The sequence below is a fragment of the Diabrotica virgifera genome, chromosome 7 (genome assembly GCF_917563875.1).
Source record: "Diabrotica virgifera virgifera chromosome 7, PGI_DIABVI_V3a".
In the NCBI taxonomy this organism is placed as follows: domain Eukaryota; kingdom Metazoa; phylum Arthropoda; class Insecta; order Coleoptera; family Chrysomelidae; genus Diabrotica; species Diabrotica virgifera.
In genome coordinates this window covers 253,215,329-253,240,558 of record NC_065449.1, presented here as the reverse complement: position 1 = coordinate 253,240,558, position 25,230 = coordinate 253,215,329, and the positions used below count along the sequence as shown (strand labels likewise).

The following is a 25,230-nucleotide window of genomic DNA, read 5'->3' as shown; positions in this document are numbered from 1 at the left end:
TTTCTGTAGCTCTAGAAGAGCCAATAATAAATGGTGATATCAATAATTTCGTAGTTTATTTCTATTTTTTTGAAGTTATACTTCTTTAGGCGCGATTGAGGGTGATTTTTTTCTATTCTGCGCGCATGCGCACACCGACAGTATGGTATTAGTCGTTGTACGGGCTCTGATTGGGTGTTGAAATGATCTGTCAATAATAATTGTTCAATATGGAGGTAAGCAAATGTATAATATATTAGTTTTATTGTTGTGAGGACAGAAACAAAAAAGTTTATAATTGTAGTGACTTTTTAAACAGTTTTTAAAAGCAACAGGTACGTAATAATAATTGTAAATGTTTCAGTATCGCAATAAAAAATTACATAACCTATTTGGAACATGTAAAATAAATCTACCTAGTATGTATGTAAAATAAACCTACCTAACCAACAAAATTTATAAAAATATTCATTTAATATTGTTTTCTTGCTCTTTTTTGTTGTGTTGTAATATTTGAATTCCGTAGACATCAAACTAATGTGGTTAAACTCGGAACTGCCAAGTTGTTCAGTTGCTCTATCTTCCAGTAAGATGCATTATGTCCCCGTAGCCGATATCTAAAGGTGCTGGAATTTGAACACAATGTACGTGGGTTTAATCCCCAATACGAACTTTTATTTTTTTTATACATTTTATGATTGTAAGTATATTACTATATAATTTTCTTTAAGAAAATACGTATTTAATTAAAATTTTTCCAACAATTATTGTTCAGAAATCATTTGTGGCATTTTTCAATGTGTTTTATTCTGTTATAAGTATAACTTCTTACGTGCGTACAAAGTACACACACATTATTTTTTAGTATTCAAGCAATTAAAACATTTTTGGCGCCCTTTCTATTTTAAAGACTTTACGTAAAATCAACAAATCCTACTTCCACGTCCTTGTCGTGATTGCTGGGCAATGCATAGCGTAAAATTGGTGTGCGTTATGTAGCAGACGGAAGAGGGTGAAAGGCGAATTTCCAGCGCCTGAAAAAATGGAATATCTCGGCTAAGGGAAAAAACCCTAACAGAAAATTCTAGCCCTCCAGGTTGGGGGTTGGGCGATGGGCTAACAACTCATTCCCGTAAAATACTAAAGTTGTTACAAATCCACGCGCTATGCCTCGGATCCAGGATGGAACTTACGGAAAACGAAACAGGCTACGGAAACGGACGATGATTTTCGGAACATGGAATATTCAAGGAATCTCTACAAAACATAATATTTTTGAAGAACTAAAAATGAATCGCATAGATATCTGCGCTCTAACAGAAACAAAAAAGAAAGGAACTGGAATGGAACAAAAGGAAAACTACATTCATATCTACAGCGGAGTGAAGAAGGAGAACAGAGCAAAGTCAGGAGTATCATTTGCAATACGCAAGAAATATAAGAAAAGTATAAAAGATTGGGAATACGTAAATGAACGAATTTTAAGAGTAGGTCTAAAACTCTATAACACAGAATTAGAAATATTTGTTGTATATGCTCCTACCGATGATTCAAACCAGGATGTAAAAGATAAATTTGAGGAAAGCCTAGCGGACACCATCTCAAAAATCAGCAACCGAAAAGAGATTATCATGATGGGCGACTTCAATGCCAGAACTGGGTCAAAGATCAATGACGACGTTGTGGGAAGATTTGGCGAAGAAACTGTTAACAACAACGGAACAAGACTTGTGGGACTATGTGAAGCGTATTCCTTACGGATAACGAATGGATTTTTTCAACACAGATCCATCCATAAATACACATGGACGCAGCCAACCCGACAATTGAAATCGATTATAGATTACGTCATCATGAAGCAGAAATCATCAATTGTGACGAAAGATGTACGAGTCTATAGAGGTGCAGAATGTGGAACTGACCACTTTTTACTCAGAGCAGATCTATACTTTCCATATATCTTGAACAACAAAATTGAAGAGACCCAGGAAGAGATTACAGAAGAACACCCGCCTCAGTACAAATACAACATCGACGCACTGAAAGATAATTCAATCTCCTTTCTTTTTAAATTAAGACTGAGCCAAAAGATAACCAATACACAGTTTAATACAAGAACAGCAGATGAAAAATATGATCGGCTAAAAAAGTGCTTACATGAAGCTGCATTCGAAGCGTTAGGGGAAAAATCCTCAAATAACACTAATCACCCTTGGTTTACAGATTCTTTAAAAGAAAAGACGAGGGAAAAAAAAGAAGCATATCAAAAATGGCTCAGTACCAATTGCTCAGAAGACCGAAAAACCTACGCAAGAATAAGAATGGAAACAAAAAAAGAAGTGATTAAAACCAAAGAAAATATGTGGCTGAAGAAATGTGAAGAAATAGACACTCTTATGGGAGGAACAAAAAGCAGAGAAGCTTGGAGAACAATATCAAATACAAGACAAAACGTACAAGAAAGATGCCAGATATCCCTTATAAGTGTAAACGAGTGGGAAACATACTTTAGTAACCTATTGCAAGAGAATAGACAGGAATATGTAAGGCAAACCATCATCGCCCCAAACAACCTGGAACAACTAGAAGATATAACTATTCGAGAACTAGAACTAACGTTAAGAGAAATGAAAAACAATAAAGCTCCTGGTCCCGGAGGTATTCCAATTGAACTCATTAAGCACAGCACGACACAGGCAAAAGAAATTTTAGTTGAAATATTCAACGGATGCCTTTCAGGCAATAGTGGCGTGCCCTCTGAGTGGAAAAACTCCATAACTACCCCTATATACAAAAAGGGTGGTAGAAAAAATTGTAATAATTACAGAGGCATTAGTGTGACCAGCTCAGTTGGAAGACTGTACGGACGAATAATAAAGAAAAGGATAGAAAAGGAGTGGCAAGATTCCGAAGAACAAAGTGGATTTAGGGCAGGTAGATCATGCACAGATAACATTTTCTGCATAAGGCAATTACTAGAAAAACGTTCTGGTAGAAATCTAGAAACTCACATGGTATTTGTAGATTTAAAAAAAGCATACGATACCGTTCCCAGAGGAAAAATGTTTGAGGTATTACAACAAACCACTTTAAATAGAAAATACATCCAAACAATAAAAGATCTCTATGCTAATGCAACAACAGCAATTAAAATTGGAACGAAACTTTCAAATACCTTTGAAACTTCGAAAGGCCTTTTGCAGGGATGCTGTCTGTCGCCCACTTTATTTAAAATTTACCTTACACATGTGTTAAAATATTGGACTAGGAAATGCCAAACAATGGGGATACCAGTAGGAGATTCTTATTTGTATACGTTGCTATTTGCTGACGACCAAGTTGTGATTGCTGCTGATAAAGATGACGCCAGTTACATGATTAGAAAATTGAAAGAGGAGTACCAAAAATGGGGTTTGGAAATGAGCATGGAGAAAACTGAATACCTTGTAGTCGGAGGTGATACTGAAGACTTAGAATTAGAAGGGGAATACATAAAAGGATGTGATGAATTTAAATATCTAGGTTCAATTTTTGACAAAAACTCCACATGCGATCAAGATATAGAATATCGAATAAGCCAAGGAAGAAAAGCTATAAAACAGCTAAATGGCATTTGGTGGAGTACAGGACTGCAAAATCAGACAAAGAAAAAAATCTACCAAACTATCGTGGAAGGAATTGTCCTGTACAACTCGGAAGTGTGGGAAGTAAAAGACCGACAAAATAAAAGACTTCAAGCTTTAGAAATGGACGCGCTTAGAAGAAGCTGCAGAATATCTAAACTGCAGCATATCCCAAACGAAGAAATAAAAGAAAGAATGGAAGTAGAAAAGGATATTATAGACAGAATAGAACAAAAAAGATTAATATGGTACGGGCATGTCCAGAGAATGGGACCAACAAGATGGCCCAAGAAAATGATCCAGTATGTACCACCCGAGAGAAGAAAAAGAGGCAGACCGAAGAGAACATGGATACAAGACGTAGAGAAAGCAATGAACAGTAGACAACTCAACGAGGAAGATATTCGTGACCGAAAAGCATGGCGAATAGGATGCGGGAAACGGCGAATGCTGTAGAACACCCGATATATATATACGTCTTCGAGGTTATTGTGTACCGGTGTTCTAAGATTAATTTTTCATAATCTAATTTGCTAGTGGGGTATTAGTGTTCTTCTGTGGTAGTCTATCAGATATTCCTTAAATTTGTGGATTGTTTTATATATTCTGTTTTTCATTGATTTGATTGAATCTTTTTTTGGTTTTGTGTAAGATCCATTAGAGATCAATTCTTGGATTCTCTCCTGACATCGTCTATTGTCCACAATGATAGTTTCGTTGCCCTTGTCAGCTGGTAATATGTATTATTATGGACTCATGTCCTTTTAGAGCTTTGATAGCTTTGAGTTCCTCTTTACCAATATTGCTTTTGATTTTGTACTTTTCTCCAGTTCCTTTTTGCACAGTAATGTATATACTTCCTTTTTGTATATTGCTAATTCTTGATAAATTTTTTCAACTGCTCTAAATATTTCTAGATTAGGAACTAATAGGCACGATACATCATGCTGTATTGTATTCTAAATAGGTAGTTTAAAGTTTTTCTTTGTTAGGGGACACCAGTAACAATATTTTAATTCTTTATTTTCCCCATAAATTTGAACTTTCCCACTTAACTCAAGGAAATTATATACATTCTGTCAACTTCCTCCGTTTAGTGAATTAACAAGAGTGTCAATTAACTAAGTACATTTAATAAATTAAAAATTAATAAGTAATTAGTGTCATAAACCTCAACTACTGGTTTCTTGTTTGGTGTTTACAATTTCTATCGACGACCACTCTCTCCGTTTTAAATTTCGTAATTTTTCCATCACATTAGAACGAAAGTATTAAATAAGAACATCTACAACTTATGTTATTAATTTTTACGAAAACTTCTAAAATAACTCTTAATTGGTTACTTCCTCAATCATTCATACCAACACCTTCACACTATTGTCAGGTGTTGTGCTGTACAGAAGTTAATAGCAACATAAAGTGAAGAAAAAGTATATAATTATTTGTCATTAATATTAGTCCAGGGGCCACCGTGGCCTTTTAAATTTTTTATGTACTTTTGGTTGCTGATTACGAATGAATTTCGAGGGTGGATTTAGATCCGAGTGGTCAAAAACTTGTTATAAACAATTTAATTGTTTATAAATTGTGTATAAGGCTCTGATTCATAAACTAAACGAGATATTTTTTTAAATAGAATTTGTTTCTTGATTAAAAATAAAAAAATGGCGTTTACTAAACTTTAATCCAATAAATAGAACTCGAGATATTGTAAAATTAGTGCGAAATGGTTCCAAAATATGTATTTTTCGAAGTAAGCTTTTTCTATCAAAACTCGGCTTTTACGCATGCCAATGAGCTTCGCAAAGTCTCATTTTATAATTTAGTTTATAGACTTTGAAAGAATATGTATTAAATTACTTTATCTACGACTGATACATAATATATGTATTATACTTGTGGTGTTTGCAATATAATGCCATATAATAATCCCTTAGGGATTAATAATGCGGGATTAATAGCTATTAATCCCTCTGGCACAACAATCACAAAATTCACCACGGAAACAAAATAATCAACCTCAAAAAGTGTCACTGTCAAACGAATAGTATATTTGACAGTTTGTGTTGAGATGGACGAAAATTAAGAATCTTTTAATTGTACACCACCAGAAATTGTAGAACTAGCTACAGCAACAGCATGATAAACAGTAATGTACCATCTTCTTGTTCTACAGCAATCGAGATCCCAAATATTTGTATTAAAAACTCTACTAAAGTTAATGATGATTCTCAACCAATTCAGTTTATTAATTGTACTATTACTAATTTTAATGTTTTTAACAAATAAAGTTGTTCATTAAAAATCTTAAATTAATTAATTTGTCGTAGATAAAGTAGAGTATACTACTCGCAATAATGGCTCTCATTCCCTCGGAATGTTACTCCCTCGCCGCTAACGCGGCTTGGTTCGTAAATATTCCTCGGGAATAATAGCCATCATTATTGACTCGTGGTATAATCTACTATTATCTCTATTTGTATTACAGTTATAATCGTTTGAATTGGTAATTTTCTTTAAAAAATTGTAAATTAATTTGTTTATAAGGGTTTTAAGCAAATTTGAGCAATAAACATATAGGTCGTGGTTGCAAATATAGATGCTCTTGACGACTAATTCATCACTCTCGCTTTATATTTACATCTTAAAAGGCATCAGAGGATAACAATTCGAATTTTTGTTCCTGGCTTTTTTGACATACTAGATGGTGACATAGATTTTGACATACTTTCATAGATGGTGCTAGTAGCATATTTGGTAATTATTTTTATAATTACACCAAAGAGATGAAAAGATTTGATTAAATTTCAGTGTTTTTATACAGGTGCTCTGAGGAGGCTACGGTAAAGCCGAAATACGTATAAAAACATAGTAAAGGCCCTGTCGTGTAATCAAATCTGAATCATTTTTACTTTCATTTTATTTGGATTCACTTTTGTGAGTATAAAAGGAACTAGTTCGCTAAAGATTGTTATCACAGGTCGTGGATGCAATTATAGTTCCCCTTATCAACTTATTCATCACTCTGTATTGCTTTATATTTACATCTTAAAAGGCATCAGACCATAGACCTGGAGGGATTTCTCATTCCTCTAGTTCTTTTTTGATTCCCTCCCTCCAGCTTCTTCTCGGCCTTCATCTTTTCCTTCTCTCTAGTGGTGTCCACGTAAAAATCTGTTTAGGGATCCTGTCATCTGGCATTCTCTGTACATGGTCGTACCATATTAGTTGTTTTGTTTTTATGTCGTCAATTATTGTATGTGTGACTCCCATCATTTCTCGTATTCTCTCATTTGGTATCCGATCTCTTCTTAATTTGCCTACTGCTTTTCTCCAGAAGTCCATTTCTGTTACTAGTAACATTTTCCCTGTTCTTTGTTTCAGCTGCCAAACTTCACTGACATATGTGATTACACTTTTAATAAGTGTCGTATTCGTATTGTATATGAGCTCTTTGTTCGCTTTAAATATTGTTTGGTCCCACAGAATATCGTTCATCATAAATACGACTTTTCTACCCTATATGTTTCTATCTTTAAAGCAGCATCGAGTGTTCCATCTCGAGTTATCTTCATTCCCAGGTACTTGTATTCATCACAGTGTTTAACTTTTATCCCATCGTCTAATGTAATGGACTGCTTTGTCCCTCCAATATACATGGCTTCAGTTTTCTTAATGTTAACTTCGAGTATAAAATTTGTTATATTCTTCTATTAGCTTCGGTGTCATGTAACTCAAGTCGTCGTTATCCTGAGCAATCAGAATTTGGTCATCAGCGAAACATATTGTGTATAGTGTTGTTTCGTAATTGAGAGGGATTCCCATGCCGTTACATTTTCTTTTCCACATATTGAATGCTTGTTCCAAATAAATTTTGTAAAGGGTAGGCGAAATACAACAACCCTGCTTCAATTCTTTCGTGCCCTTAATTTCCTCAGACATACTTGATCCTTACACAGTTTTTGGACTGATTTGATAAGACCATGTTTAATATTGGTTTGCTGTAGGGTTGACCATAGTTTGCTGAGGGGCACACTGTCACACTGTCGAGATTCGTAATCGGCAGCCAAAAATGCATAAAAAAACTAGGGTGGATCCATCGGAATTAAAAAGACCACGCTGACTCCTATCTAGCTCCTAGATTATTAGAACGAAAGTATTAAATAAGAACATCTACAACTTTATTAATTTTTACGAAAACTTTTTACGAAAAACATAATACTTAATTGGCTACTTCCTCAATAATTTATATAAACACCTTCACACTATTGTCAGCTATACACTCGTTAATAGCAACATAAAGTGAAGAAAAAGTATGTAATTATTTGTCTTCTATTAACATCTTCATAGACATCAATCATCCTTTAATGGGAAATCACCCGAAAACAATATAGATACAAAAAATGTCTATTATAGAAAGCGTTGAGAGCTGAGACGGTTTGACAATTGACTAAGTGAATTAGTTTATTTACATATAATATGTGAACTAACCTTTTATTATGTTAACGGTGAAAGCTATTATTCTAATAAATGGTTCGCTATTATTTATCGTTTCGATAGAAACTATAAACATTTTACTATAAATATGAGCAGAGCACACCTGATGGGATATCAAATTATGTACCGGATGAATGGAGTAGAGGAAAATCGACCATTGATCTCTGAAACAAACTATAATACTTGTTCCTAATGAAAATGCTAATCAGTTTTTTATAAAGTGTGGAAATCACTTAGAAATAAAATTGTTCATATCCTCATTTCAGATCATTAATAAAAAATGGGGAAAATAACCAGATAAATAATTATAAAAACGAAAACCATATTGACGGACAACAAAGTTAGAAATCCAAATAAAAGAAAAGAAAAAGCCTAACCAAAGTGGTACACAGACCGAAAACAGTAGACCGAACTCATTAGACCGAAAATCACTTCACCGAAACCTCACTAGACCGAACAACATTAGACCGAAATGGTACATAAATTAAAAAAGATTGCAGTAAAATACACTAATATTTTGTATACCTGTCCTTTTGTTTATTGTATTTTTTGTATTATTTTATATTATTACTGTGTAAATTGTTACTCTGTAAAGTCTGGTATGAAATATTTTTTATCCGTTAAACAAATTAGTGAAGGTAAAAATAAATTAAGGGTAGAATGAGTTAACACCATTTTAACTGTTTCTAATAACCAACCAAATAACGTTTAGTTGTAATTACATTTAATTACATTAATATTTAGTATTGTACATAATAAATAAAAAATAAACCAAAACCAAATAAAAACAAAAAACAAACAAAAACAAAGCAAAAAAAACAACTTCTAAACTCGCCAATACTTTGTGCTGATAGTCCTATGCCTGGATAAATGGTGAAGGGAGGTTGATGTTACTCTTGGCCAGATTACAATCCTGTTTGAGCACCCTGTATTATGTACTTAATGCTTTTCGGTCTCCTGCTTTTCGGTCTCCTACTGTTCGGTCTAGTGAGGTTTCGGTAAAGTGCTTTTTGGTCTAATGAGTTCGGTCTACTACTTTCGGTCTAATGATTTGGGTCTCTTTACAGTAAACCACCAAAAGTGGCTGCTCATAAGAGATCAAGAATGCAGAAACAAAAGAATACATATGAAACAAAAAAAGAAATAAAGAGCCCAAAAAAACACTTTAGCGCACTTTGACTTTTGACATGGTGACAGTCACCATTCAAATAGGTTCTGATCAGCTCTCGAACAGCTTTGAAAAGGTTTTGAACAGGTTAACAAAGAGGACAAAACCAAACGTTTTAAGAAGCTACCTATCTAGTATATGTGATTCCACGCTGTTCAAAACATGCTATAAAGGATGTGTTCGAGACTGCATGCAGTTTGTCAAACCTAGGAACAAGTAATGGTGGCCTAGAGCCAACATTCCGCTAAGAGACTTCGATGAAATTCCAGAAGAACGGGAGAGAAAATATATATAGACAAATTATAATTGTGGAGAGGATGTATACCACCTTCTCAAATGCCTCATAAAATATGGGCCTGCAAGTAAGTGAGGAGAAAACTAAGATGATGGCATCAATACGACAATAGAGCTAGAAACATCGGTCGCCAATTCACGGTTGAAAACCCTAACTTTGAAGTGGTGGATAAATTCACATACTTTGGCTCCCTGATCACCAAGGAGAACGTCATGGCGGAAGAAATCAAGCGAAGGATATTAAGGATAATCCTAGCAAACAAATGCTATTTTGGACTGAGTAGACATATGAGAAACAGAAACTTAGGCCAAAAAAACAAAATTAACTATATACAAAACCCTTCTACAATCAGTGTTGACATATGGATCGGAGACATGGACCATCTCCAAGGCAAATGAAAATCTTCTGCTTATATTTGAACAAAGGGTAATGAGAGAAATATTTATATACTATATACTACGATATTATCTACTACTAAAAAACGTAGTATCTCTTATAAAAATCGGAAGACTAAGATGGATAGGACATCTAGCAAGATCACAGCAGAACAACCCTCCTAGAAGAATCCTTATGTCACAACCTGTGGGAAGTATAAGTAGGGGTAGGCCAAAACTCAGATGGAAGGATGGCGTAGATAAGGATGAGAGAAAAATAGGCGAAGCAAAATGGCAACGGTTGGAATGGATAGGACTGACTGGCATAATAGACTTGGGAAGGTCGAGGCTCTTTTATAGGGCTGTAGCACCATTGATGATGATGATGGTAATTGTGGAGAGTTAGTCTAATAAATGTATTTATATCAGTGGCGGCCGGTCAGGGTCGGCAGGGTCCACATTTATATAGATAGATTTTTTTAATATTTGTACCTATCTGGCAAATAAAAAAAATCTGTCAGATAATACAGACTAAATTTTATTCATGGTTTTTAAAAGGATTTGATCAATCCGAGCGTTAAGTGATCCCTGTGCATAACAGACTTCTCAAAAAATGAATGATCCGAGCCATTCATCTGAGTTTTCGGCTAGCCGTAACTAACTCATCCGTAGCACTCCGTAGCTTGAAGATTCACGCGTAAAACTCAACGAAATAACAAGTCGATGAGCAAGCGAACATACATTCTCTCCGCAGGCAGGTACGGCATATTTAAATCTGCCGGTCGGTGTTTCATTTGGCATCGCCAGATTGCATCGGCAAAAATTGTCAAAAATAATCACGCCGTTTTACGTCGTTTAATTGATATTGCAATTTTTTTAAGTTGTCAGGAATTATCATTTAGTGGACATGATGGATCGAAGCATTTGTTAAAAATCAAAGTAATTATAGAGATAATGATGAAATTGTTTTAGAAATATTTACTTTCTGATTCGAAGTGTATTCGTAATACAGAATGAACTAATACATATACCTAATCAAATAGTTACATTTTTAAAAAATAACGTTATTGAATCTGAGATTTACAAAACCATTTGCTTTTCGCTGGAAGTAGATGAAACTTCTGATTATCATGTCATTCACAATTAATTATCAATTATTGTTGTTCGATACGCGTTACGTGGTAATATTTATGAGAGGTTTTTAGGTTTTAGAGACGTGAGTAAAAGCAATAAGGCAGAATATATTTTTGGTGTTTTAAAGAACAGATTAAAATTTTTTGATATCAAAAATAAATTGATAGGGCAAACTGGGGCAATCTTATGACGGCGTTGCTGCGATGTGTGGTGAATTGAATGGTCTTCAGTCAAAAGTTAAAACTACATATTGCATCACAAGCTTTATTTACTCACTATTATGCGCATATAATGAATTTAGTTTTGCATGATACGTGTAAAAAAATAAAGAATAACGTCTTTTCTTGCCAGTTTAGCTCACCTAAACGGATTACTGCTTTAAAACAAATTTGTTTCGAAAAAAAAAGCGAACAGTTTGTCAGACGCGATGAAATTTTAAATCTCGATTAGGTTTATCTAAGCAGATCTAAGCAGTTTATCTAATAGTTTTAGTATCTGTAGCAGATTTTCGTGAACAGCTTTTGGAAGTTTTTGATTTTATTATCGAAGGCGACGATTTTGAAATTGGCGATACCTCGATCCGTGAAGCAATCGGTTTGAGAACTTTATTAAATAATTACTTTCAATATTCTTTTAAATATTTTTAAGACAGAGTTTGCCCAAGATATTCATAAAAATCAAAATCAATCAACTGACATTATTTATTCAAAAAATAGAATACGAAAGCTGGTGCAAAATCTCAGAGATTTTCGTAATGATGGTAGTTTCCAATATATACGCAGTGACATTTTGGATTCGCTTGATATTTCCGAACCATCCCAAAAAAGACAACAACATGATACATCTCTCGAAAAACGAGTTGGTATATCTTGAAATTTTGGATACCTACTAATATATGCAAATAAATACTCGTTTTTCGAATTTTGAAGATTTGCAAACTTTTGACCTCTTTGACGATTCAAAATTTAAAAGTTACCTCCGCCAAAGAATTTCTAAGATATTTATTATAACAAGTTAGGTACTTAAAAATTATGCCGATCCAAATATTTTCAGAAAGTGGGATAAGTTACAAAATATGTATGTATAATTCTATGTAGTAATGTACTGCAATTCATTATAACAAACTGTTCATCAATTTTCTTATCACCACTACCCCCAATTTCTGCCTCAAATAAACGGGATTTATCTTGTCTCAAAAGAGTCAATACGTATTGTCGAAACACCATGAAACAAGAGAGAATGTCAAGTACATCAAATAAAAAAAAAACAAAAAACAACAAAATCTCCTATGATGATTTAAGCCTTTTAGTTTGATGGTATACCTATATGAGGAGACAAAAAATCTTGCCGACCCTGTCTCAAAGGCCACGAGCCGCCACTGATTTGTATCATAAAGTACATGAGATGTCATAAATTAATTGTGTTTTTTGTGTTAGTTTTAAAAGACTGTAATTAAATTAAAACAAGTGTTAGAAGATTGTATATAAAAATAAAATAACATTACATAGATTTTATTTGGCTGGGCTAGTCTCTATGTATAAAAATAAAATTCTGCAGCACAAAAGCGCAACATAGTCTGTATGAAACAGTGACTTTCCATTATTTCATAATAAATTTGTTTATCTTTTATATTTTTTTGTTATTATTATGTTAAATAGATGTATTGATAATGAATTCTAAGAACCATTCTTCCCAAATGACATTGGCGCATATATGAGAATATAACAATCTCCTAATCTATCAATTTAAAAAAAATTATAATACAATTGCAGTCTAAGAAAAACTAATCTTAAGTACACCTCAAGGCTTACTCGGAGAACCATTTGCTTAATGTGATTGTTACAAATTCTTTTCATATTCATTTTTTCAAACACATCCTTTATCTTTATTCATGTTTTGTGACAGATTTTGAAACACATTATTTATGGTTTTCCTGTCCATTCAGAAAATATTGCCAAATAGCTGTTATCTGCTTAGTTAGTACCTTGCATTGCAATTGTCGTTGAAAAGAGAGGATATTGTTCGCTCATAATTGTTGAAAAGGTAACTTGGGTAATTGGATAGGAGTGTTAATGACTTTAAGATTTTTTATCTCACGTTTAATCGAGAGATCTACATTTTACATAGTAAGCAATTAAAGTTACTGGTGCTTTAATCTCTTATGAATAATGCATGGATCATTCTCTGGTAATAAAAGGGAGCTTCATTAAGATGCATTATGAAACGAAATTAGTGGAATGTGCCTATGAGGACTAGTTAAGGTTAACAGTTTTCGTGTAACATTTGTTTCCTTTGTTACAAAATTGTAATTTAATCTTTTTAGTGTTTGTAAAAACAGGTTTTACATAAGGACAAGAACGGAAATATAGTCAAGGCAAATAAATAAGTAATGATATTGGTTCCAAAACTGTTTTCTGAAAAAAGAAGATGAAACACTCACGAGTGAAAAAGAATCAGTAATGAATATACGGAAGAGACATTTAAGTGAACTACTGAATGGACAAAATACAGATGAGAATGAAAATTTCCTTGTAGGGGCTGATGGCATAATAATAGAATTTCCTAGTGAAGGAGAGATTAGAAGTATAATCAATGGGCACAAAAATAACAAAATACCAGGAGAAAACGAAACAGCTGTGGAAATGCTAAAAAATGGAGCGGCAGAACTACAAAAAAAAAGATATATAGCTTTATCAAGAGGGCAAGGGAAGACAACATATGCCCAAAAATTATATCAAAGCTTTATTATGCTCCGTATACAAAAAAGAGAGACACTGGCAGCATGTAAAAATTACACACATTGGTCTATTGGATACTTTTTACAAAGTATAAGCCAGGATTCTAAGAGAAAGACTCAACAGATTTACTGAAGATAAACTAGGTATCAGACCGGTTTTAGAGTTAATAGATCAGTATCAGATCAGATTTTTACAATAAAAGAAATCCAGACTACATGCTATGACCATAAGGTATCCCTTCATGTGTTGTTTATAGATTATGATAGGATAAGATGGAATAAAATGTACGAAGCACTGAGCTCCTTGGGCATGCCCGCAAAACTGGTTAGGTTAGTAAGAATGACTCTGAGTAGCACACGAAATCATGTACTAGTATGAAGAGGATTCTCATCGGAAGATTTTGAAGTGAATAGAGGTCTTAGACAAAGAGATCCGTTATCCACGGTGCTTTTTAATTTGTTATTGGAAACAATAATCAGAAATAGCCGAGTTAAAACGATTAAAAGTATCTTCAAAAATAAACATCAATCATCAATGTATGGCCTTCGCTGATGATATTACTATTCTAACGAAAACCAAAAAGGAATTAAGAAATGTTATAACAAGTAAAAGGAGGCAAAATATTTTGACATACAAATAAATCGGGAAAAGTCAAAGTACATGATACTCGGAAATACAGAGCAAAAAGAAGATCGACAGTTTTTCCCTCACAAAGCGAAATTTTATATAAAAAGGAAATACAGATATAGATAAACTTTACACCAGTATGAAGCAGAGTATCCAATAAATAATGGAAAATAAACAACGTTTAGAAAATAAGATAAAAAGAAGAATAGAGGAAAGAAGAAATAGCAGGAAAACGAAATTGGGCGAATAATAAACATACAAAACAGGGATTTACGTTAAAGAAATTTCAATAAAGGAAACTAAACTGATTTTAATGCAAGTTATGGCACCTAAAAGGTATGTTAAAGAAAAAAAGAGAGAAATGGGAAAATAGACATACAGATTGAAAAAGATATATCGAAAAACTGTCAATTGACGGTCGTACTGAAAAGAGAAGAGAGAGCAGCTATAAGAAAATTAAAGCTAGTAAGGGTTTATATTCTAGTGAACAATAAAGTATGGGCACTAAAACATTACTTATGAAAAAGATGAAAAAATATCAAAACAGCATATTTTTCAACAGAAAATAATCACGTGATGAAACTGGATGATACACAGGTGACTAAGAGGATCGTTAATAAATAATAACGCAATAATACATATTAAAATCGATTAAAAAATCGATTAAGTAATAGTAAATCGTAACAAAAGATCTATTCGTCGATACAGACGTGAAGAGTTTAGTACAAAGGAAGTATCAAAAAGTATATTTATCTAATTTGTGTATCACTGATTCTACCACCAGATTGGAACTGTGAATGGTACGTGAGTCTTCAATAAACGACGAGTTGCCTAATAGCTGCATAGAAATTTTTGATAGAATAGATTCAATACGAGATACGATACCGTTTGTTGTTGAGGTATCACTTCCTACTGTTTTTAATTTAAAAATAAACGGCTCATAGAGATATCTCTGCATTGTAGTTCTCTTATTTTTATTAGCTAGGGTACAGCAACCGACTAAACAACTGATATACATAATAATTGTTTAAAAATCCACGAGGAAAAATTTCCTGTAGTTGGCTGTATACCATTACAAAAACATAAAATCCTTTATAAAAGGTATATTTGTTAAAATCCCTATACAGGGCTACATCAAAGACAGAACTAGTTTTCGATCGGTTGACCGATCATCATCAGTGCAATCTTAGAATCTACATGCAAGCCACCAAAGTAAAAATAACAGGGTAAAAACCCTTTACAATTGATCCGTCATCGGAACATATGACAAAGATGTGAATTATAACATGGATGATTAAGATATCCAATGTTTTTCGCCCGAGGTACCAATGAGCTCTATCTGACAAGTTCACATCATACTGTATGGAAGCAAGTCCATACAGTCCATACTTGCTTCCATACAGTCATGATTTGCTTTTTGTATTAATCAAAGATTTGTTTCGGTCCAATGTTTCAAAGTAGCGAATGTATAATAGCGAATAAATGTATAAATGTACAAGTACTAGAATCAAACAGCGGTCGTACGGGTGGAAGAGAGTGAGACAAACCAAGTAGAAATTCAAAGAGGAGTCAGACATGGATGCGCGCTGTCGCCACAATTGTTTAATGTGTACTCCCAACTAATATTTCAGGAGGCACTATGAGAAAGAACTGAGGGTTTTAAGGATTGGAGGGAGCATCATTAATAACGTAAGATTTGCAGACAATACATAAATCATAGCAGAGAATTTAGATGATTTACAAATTCTTCAAGAAATCATTAATAGAGATAGCAAAAAGATGGGACTAACGATGAATATAGATAAAACCAAATGCATGGTGATCTCGAAAACCCTTGTTGACAATGCCAAATCCCTAAAAAATTTAACGCATTCGAAATGTGGCTATATAGGCGTATTCTGAAACTTCCCACAAAACTTATGAACACAATTAAAATAAGAAAAATATTGTATCTGGGACCCAAACTTCGAAACGATAAATCCTCTCTGCTACACGTCATTATGCAAGGAAGAGTGGAGGGATGAAAAAGCTTGAGAAGAAAGAAGAAATATTGGCTAAGGAATATCAGTGATTGGAGATGTGTTGAACAGATATTTCACGTCGCAAAAATAGTGAAGTGTTTAAAGAAGAGATCGACTATCTTCGTTAAAATACTTCACAATAACAAGCAGAAGCATGCAATTTAAAAAGACATAAACAGTCGTAATTTAACGAAAAAAAGGCAACATGTGCAAAAAACGCCTAGAATAGGCAAAATAGGCAAAAAAAGGCATTTTGCCTATGACCCGAGCTTTACTTATTATAAATGTATCTTGTCTATACATCATTATATTCAAATGAAGTCTTTTGTAACATGTGTGCCTTTTATGTGCCTTAAATAGTTAGCATTTTAGGAATTATATTGCCACATTAAACAATCTACCGATCTTAATTGCGATAAAAGATTTAAGATTTGCATTTAATCTTTTTTACGAACTCTTACTAAACGCCATTTTGTAAAAATCCTTGTTTTCTTATTTTTCCCATTAAAGCAATTATGGGATTTTCATTGTGTTGTGTTTGGAGCTTAGTCAGAATTGCATCATTACAAATGATAATTGTTTATATTCATAACATTGTATAAAGAACGCGGCAATGTACAATTAAAATAATTATAGATTTTAGTAATGTATGATTTATGAAATTGATTATTAAGAAGATTATTACTTTATCTCGAGATTTATTGATAAATTTATTGCGGCTTAAGTCTCAACAAAATAGATAATTACAATGTTAATATTACGGTATATTCGGATAGGTATTATAAAAAAGACACCACAGACATCTTATGGAAAATATAATGTCACTCAGAGGCAATAAAATTTACATGAATAGATTCATCTCGAACTTACAATTATTTTATATCATTGCGCGAACTCTGAATTTTGATTAATAACGGCGTAAATTGTAATTAAAGTTTATGGAAATCACATTTTTGAAGTCCATAAAAGTGTTATTCATATATACTATTAGTCTATTTGAAATTGGAAACAGCTTAACCCAGCGTGAGCTAAGCCGATTACAGGAATATTATCTATAATATAAGAGTAAGCTTCTGCCTTAATACATGCAAAAAGATTTATGAAGTGACAATTCACAAAATATCTTTCCTTATCTCTCTAACTCACGTACATAGCCATTTAATTTTAGATTTATATATACAAATTTACGACGTTTTCAGAGTTGGCATAAAGATATGAAATGATTATAATTTCAAGACGAATCTATTCATGTGAATTTTATTGCACTTGAGTGACAAATTACTTTCTATGTGTGTGGTGTCCTTTCAGATATGGCACCAGTATTGTAAAATTTGATATTTTCATTTGATCGCCTAATAAATGTATCTCACAGATAAGTAAAAACTTGCTTATCTGCGAAACATGATAGATTTGCGATCACCATAATAAAAATAATACAAAAAGGAAAATGCCAAAAAGATCTAAAATACAGTTTAAATGCGACACTAATTATTGCAGAGGAGTCTAAAAACTTTACAATTATTTTACCATTTGTAATTTTCCTAATGGTCGAATCACAGTGGTCAATGTGACTGTGAGGATGATTTCCTTTTTTGTGAATTGGAAAAATACGTGCATCAGTCCATTCTACTAACATATTCTCTTCTTCCCAAATAATTACTAACCCAATTAATTTTCCTAGTGTTTCCTAAAAGCTCCATGGCTTTTATTGTTCTTTAAGTCTTGAATTGTATTCATTTCTTCTTGTTCTGCTTTTCTGTCATGGATATCTTCACATTCTAATTTTATTTGTTTGGCTTTTTTCTCTTCGTCATGTCCACTTAACAGGGCATTGAAGATATTTTTCTATTCAGACATTAGATAATCAGCTGCACTTAACAGTATTCCTTTATTTGCACTTTTTTGTGTTGTTTACTTCCTGGTAGACTTTGTTTCTGAACTTTTCTTTGGTGTCTTGGATTTTTCTTTCATTGTACTGTATTTGTACTCACATTGAGCGATACAATGATTATTTAAAAGAGCCACGTCCTAAATTAATCTATATTCTTTGCTAACGAAATTTTTTTTGATTTAAGTTAGTCACTTTTTTTAAATATAGTTTATTATAGCAATTATGAAGCCTATAATGAGCGAAAAATTATTGAAAAACAAATAATAATTTATTGAAAACAAGAAATATTTAGTTGGAAAAATAATCATTTGTCGGATGCTGAAAATCCTCACGCTAAGAGAGAAACCCATTTTTAACACGACTTTATTTTCACAATTTGGTGTGTTGTAATATGTGACCACTTAATAGGTCCTTTTGGACCGATTTAAATGGACCTTTCTATTTAGATTTTTTTCAAGAACATTTACACGCATTACTAGAGGATATACCTCTCGCCTTAAGAAACAATATATTATTTTTACATGACGGCGACGGTGCACCACCACATTACTTTAGAAGTTCGTCAATAACTAAATCAACAGTTTTCAAATAGATGGATTATTCATCGAAGTGAGTTTGCTTGGCCACTAAGAAGTCCTGATCAGTTCTTTGGATTTTTCAAAAGATTTTCAGATAGCTTAGATGGTTTGCAGATAATAACGTCGAGCATATCAGATATAAGTAAAGAATATTGAAAATGAATAACCATTTTCAATTTCGTTGCAACGAAATTTCGTTTTGATGTTGTTTTATGTGTAATTAGACTGAAAACTTAGTTTTTGCTAGCAGTGACCGCCAGGGCATCCCTGCCATCAGAGAGAGCAGCGTATGTGCCTCCTGATGAGAGACTAATAAGTTTCGAAACCGGTACAGGTGCTTGCTGCACTCTCTGATTGGACTAGAATAATGATGCGCAAGGTATTTGGAAAGAGAGGACCAGGGAGAAGAGGAATATCTTGACATTAAAACATAAGAAAGTGCTTCAATATATCTACAACCGGACTATTTCGAACAGCAGAAAGCAAAGTTGGGATAGCCATGCTGATCGCCAACATCCGGAACGGATAGGTACCGTAAGAAGAAAAATAAGATTTTTCAATTTGGTCGCAAATGAAGCCTTAGTTGCAATTGAGAAAGAGAATGGAAACCGCGAATTTGATTTAAAATATCGACAAAATTTATTTGACATCAAGTAAATGTGCGACATTTTGAATATTTGTTTTACAATTTTTTGTTTTTTTTTTACTTCAATTACGTTTTGTTAGAGAGAATTAAGTTTTTTTACTGTAAAATTAAAAATTATTGAACTTTTTAGAAATAATATAAAAAAAACTGAAAATGTTTTCCAGAATTTAACGCTTTGTCATATTTTCTATTATTTTACCCACAAATTTCCTTTGATTTACTAAAGAGGACAAAACGTAACTAGCGTCCTCTATTAGCAATGCCAAATTTGAGTCTAAATAATCCTCATGTAAGAAAAAACGTAAAATTGTAAATTTTTCAATTTTTTAAAGGAAAATTGTCAATAGAAATTGTGAAAATATACAAAATTATTTCAAAAACTAAAATTCATATTTAAATTTTAAACACTTGGTATCTCGGAAACTAGCAATATTTGTACAAGGCATGTTGGGCAGAATCATATGTTGAGGTCTAGAATCTACAATAGCACTGGATCCCGCGTACCAAAAAAAGTTCATTAATAGCAAGCTAAAAAATTTGTTAATAGCTTAACGGTGTCTAGTCGGACAAACTTTGATGTATGGGAACACTGGAATAGAAGTTTTAATTGTGAAACAGGTTAAGAATTTGGAACCTCAGACTACGAAAACGTCCCACGTATTTTGTCGGACAGAACTTCCAATTGATTTGTTACCCTTTCATTAAACTCTCATGCAAAAATCACACTGCTATTTATCACCAACATAATACCTGCCATTTGACATGTCCTACGTGTCGAACTTATAAAAATGCCCAACATTTTTATCGGACAAACATTTTTTCATATATGTATTATATAAAGTTTGCTATCGAATAAACTTAAAAACAACCTGCTAGGTTTCACAATCATAAACTGTCATTATGACACGTTCCACAATTAAATTCACGTTCCACAATTAAAACTTCCCCTGTTCTAGTGCTCCCATACATTAAAGTTTGTCCGACTAGACACCGTTAAACGATTAACAAATTTTCAGCTTGCTATTAATAAACTTTTTTTGGTACGCGAGATCCAGGCCTACAACGACTCAGATCAGACATTCTTAATGAATCACCCTGTATTCAACATGAGCGTCAACAATTAAAAGTAAAGCTGCCTTTTTTAATTTTGATAAAGACTTTACCTTGATCTACTGCTACTCCCTCTTCCAGGCGGAGGCCCTACGGTACTACTCGCGGCGACAGTCCCATTTTTCAGTCCCCGCAACTGATTCACAGTCTTATTCTGAGCAGCAGCCGCAGCGGCCAACTGTCCAGCACTAGTACGCGGTAATCTCGACGGAGGTTCTTTATTTTTCGAGCCGTTAACACCGGCTACCAACACCAAGAGCAGGTACCACCCGGCACCACCCTTCATAGTACCAGTACCACACACACGCACTTCCAAAACCACAAAAACGGCTCTAAATCGCCCCGCGGTATACTGAAGATGGATGGTAGTACCGTCCGAAACGTCGGTGGGATAGAGTACTTACACCTGTCGCAGTGGAGTATCGAGTCTGAATGAATGTAAATGGACTACTGACCACGTTTGGGCCAGACGCGGTTTACGTCGAATGCTGGGGTATTACTTTCACTCGGTGGTACTACTCGTAGGTAGGTTTAGTTTTAGCGGTACCGTGCATACGCACGTATAGAGGTTTTAATAAATGAATGTTTGCGCTGTCGGCGATCTTAGAAAATGAATGTTATTTAAACTAAGAGCAAAATTGATTCAATTTATACATAATAAATATATAACGTTACATAATAAAAGGGCTACAGGAATCTTAGAGACTTTTGCAGGAATGTCTTTCATTTAATGTTAAAAACATATATAATCATTTTAAATTGTTTATTTAATACATAAACCAAAATTACTGTTAGGTTAAGATAGGTTTATAATGTATTCCAACATTTACAATTAATACATTTATATAATAGTTTACTAGATTTATATTGAGTGCTTTGTTTATTTATAAAGCTCAGCAGGACTTGAAGGCCTATGGCTGAAGAATTGAATTTTCAGCCCTAAATACACTTAACATTTTTGATAGTCTTTCCATACATTTCTTAAACTTCCATTGTTTGTTGTCCAATGCTTTTTCTTCCAATTTTCAATGTTACTTTTTTGTAACTCTTCACATATGCCGTCCTTCCATCTATTTCTTAGTCTCTCTTCTCTTCTTTTTATTTTCTTTTGTATTGGCTTTCGTGATAGTACCATTTTTAGCATTCTTCATACTTTGAGCTCTCTTATTCGCTTATTGCGATAAATCACTCCACATTCTTCTTGTTTATTGTCAAAGTTTGCTGTATGAGTTGGCTTTTTTTACAATTTTCTTCCACTCATTTTGATTTGTACATAGGTCCCTTTAGTTTCTCACCATCAGGATTTTGATATCTGTCATAACCAGTTTCTCTCATCTCTCTCTGGGTCTTCCCCTTGGTTTTTCAGTTTATGGCTTTCATCTGGTGACCATTTAAATCAGTAGGTTCCTTCTCTGTATGTATCCCATCCATCTGATCCTTTGCGCTTTATTAAATCTAACTATATCTTCCCCCTTGATTATATCGCTTATTTCTCCGTTTTTCATTATTTTTGGGCCCATAATCTTAATCTCAATATCTTAATCTTTCTCCATCTTTATATGTGAAACACATTATCTGAATTGCATATGTAACTGCTGGTCTTATACCAATAATATTTTCAGTTTTCTATTTCCAGATAAGTTCTTATCCTTCATTAGTCTATGGTACTTTCAGTATGTGTGTTGCCTGCTAGTATTGCTCCGTTACTTCTTCACTTTTCTTATTTTTGCCATTCACTATTACTCCCAAGTATTTAAATTGTTGAACTCTTTCAAAAGTGAGGTTTTCTATATTTTTATCTTCTGTTTTAGAGCAGATTAGATATTTTGTTTTCGTTAATTATTATGCCTCTGTTCCATGCTTAATTTGCCAAGATTGTTAATACTTCTCTTAATATATTTCCTTGTCTCTTGCGATAAGAACTATGTCATCTGCATTTGTTACTAGTTGTGTTGAGGATAGAGTTACTTTAATTCCGCTGACTTTGACTGTTTCTACTACTGCTATGTTGAATAGTGCTGCATCCTATTTATGTTGAATAGGGATTCCCCTTGTCGATACCCCTTGGTAAACGAATCACTTAAATCGGACAACAGGTTTAGGAAATTCGAGACTTCAAAAATGACCAAGTTTTTAAATGGATCGATTTTTTTGCACCTGAGTGTATTTTTCAGCCATGATGTTCTTCTAAAAAGTTCATATTTTTCAGGGAATCTTAATGTGATCGAAGTACTCCAGCTTGCGTCTGTTTAAAATATTGACCATTGTTGTGTTCTTTGATTCAGCCTCCTAAGGACCTCCTCATTTCTAAATCTGTCAACCAAGCTTATTCTTAATAGTCATCTGCGTACTCACATCTCAAAGATTTTCTAGAGTTTAAACATGGTCTCACTTAGAGCCCACACATCCACTCCATATAATAGTAGGTATGCACTTTGGAGAAGGGAGTACGCCAAGGATGCGTTTTATCTCCCTTATTATTTAACATCTATTCGGAGTTCATAATGCGCAGAGTCTTGGATGGTTGGGAGGGAGGAGTAAACCTAGGTGGTGTTAAGATATCTAACTTGCGTTTCGCAGACGACACTACACTTCTAGCCTCTACTCCAGAAGAAATTATTGAATTATTAAAAAAACTCGAGGAAGAAAGTGCTAAATTTGGACTCATGGTTAACTACAACAAAATCAAAATCATGGTTATTGATCGCCAACAACAGTTTCCTGAAACCCAAACTATTGCGGGATGCGAGGTAGTCTCATCTATGATATATCTTGGAGCTCTAGTTAACAACACAGGCAGTTGTGAACCCGAAATTAGAAGACGCATTCAACTAGCAAGAGCAGCAATGAGTGAACTAAACGGGGTCTGGCGTGATCGTCACATTACTATGACAAACAAAAAGAGACTCGTTTCAACTCTGGTCTTTTCCATATTTTACTATGCATGCGAGACATGGACAGTCAAAGAATCAGATAGACGACGTATAGACGCCTTTGAAATGTGGACATGGAGACGCCTGCTTCGAATTCCATGGACGGCTCGCCGTACAAATGTCTCGGTTCTGGATGAAATTAAACCGGATCAGCGTCTCTCCAGTACCGTTTACTCTAGAATTTTAAAGTTCTTTGGTCATATCCATCGGAGTGATCACAAAATGGAGAGGTTGGTGATCCAAGGAAGGCCTCAGACTCAACGCCAACGCGGAAGATCTCCACAGCGATGGGCGGACATTACTAAAAAGCTTCTCAACAAACAGTATACTGAGGCAATACATGTAACTGATGACCGCGACCAGTGGAGAAATATTATCAATCAAACTGTCCGAGCTGCTGAAGCCCAATTATGAACCACAACACATCTACTAAGATGTTAATGACTATGATGATGATGATGATGCTTAATTTGCTAGACTTTCAAATTCTAATATGAATAATCAATTTTAGTCCAAGTAATAAAGCTTAAAATAGGACAAAACCTCGCAATTTTTACAGAATGGATCGATTTTCTTGAAAATTTAAGAATAAGTAGTGGATAGTCCAAGGATCAAAATCTATATGATGCCAAAAGGCGCTTTTACCATGGGGGTGGTTGCCACCCCTTCTCGGGGGTGGAAATTTTTTATTATATTTTGAACGCAAAAGTTAGTAAAAACATTAATTCTAAGCAAAAACCGTTCTATACATTTTTTTGATAAAATTAATAGTTTTCGATTTATTCGCTATCGAAAGTGTTAGCTTTATGTCGAAAAAATCAATGTTTTTAATCATTTTTCGGCTAATAACTCAAAAAGTTTTCGTTTCATCAAAACTACTTTGCTTGACAAAAATGTATCTTTTGAAAAAATAAACAAAACCGTTTTTTAAAATTTTCTTTAAAACCAACGGTAATCGAGCTATACTTTATTATATGTTAGCTCTTCTTCGTCAAATGCTAAATATTGTAGTTTCAAAGTCAAAAGACGGGAAAACTATGCATTTTTCGAGGATATCTTGTTTAAACTAATTTAAAGTATTTAAAAATGTCTATCTCCAGAAATAAAAAAGTCTCTAGCTCAAAAATTAGGTGAATTATAATGAAAATAATGTCAGTCCCTATTCTTTTCAGCGAAAAAGTAATTGAAAAAAATCCCCTAATCATCACCCTACTTAAAATTAGTCATTGACTTTATTTGGTCTTCCTTAGTTATATATTATTAATAGGTTTTAGAAGTTTGACTGGCTTAGAGTGACTAGTTAAAATAAATGGAGTTAAAAGCAAATAACGAATTTTTTTAGTTTGGTGAAAAATGCCCTTTTCTTCAGAATAGAAAGATCAGAGATACGAAAAAAATGGTTAAATATAAAATTGTAGCTTATTTAATTTCCAAGAACCTAGTAGGCAAAAACATTTTCTATGGCAAAAATTAAGTGAGCTATTGACAATTAAAACTAGTAATAACATGCAAAAACCACCTTTACCAACCCTTTCAAAGTTACTTCTTTTTGCGATTGAGGATTCTAAAACGATTAAATATTGATAGCATTATAGATCGTGTTAAAATCTATAAAA

At 33.5% G+C, this 25,230-nt stretch overlaps 1 protein-coding gene across 1 annotated transcript in view; it reads right to left on the bottom strand.

Moving 5' to 3' along the window:
* Positions 1-21,145, bottom strand: part of LOC114330293 (angiopoietin-2) — a 448,342-nt gene extending 427,197 nt beyond the window's left edge. The window contains exon 1 of the mRNA XM_050656708.1: positions 20,735-21,145. Within this exon, the coding sequence (XP_050512665.1) occupies positions 20,735-20,967 (233 nt within the window). The 5' untranslated portion in view covers positions 20,968-21,145. The remainder of the gene's footprint in view (positions 1-20,734) is intronic.
* Positions 21,146-25,230: the final 4,085 nt, after the last annotated feature.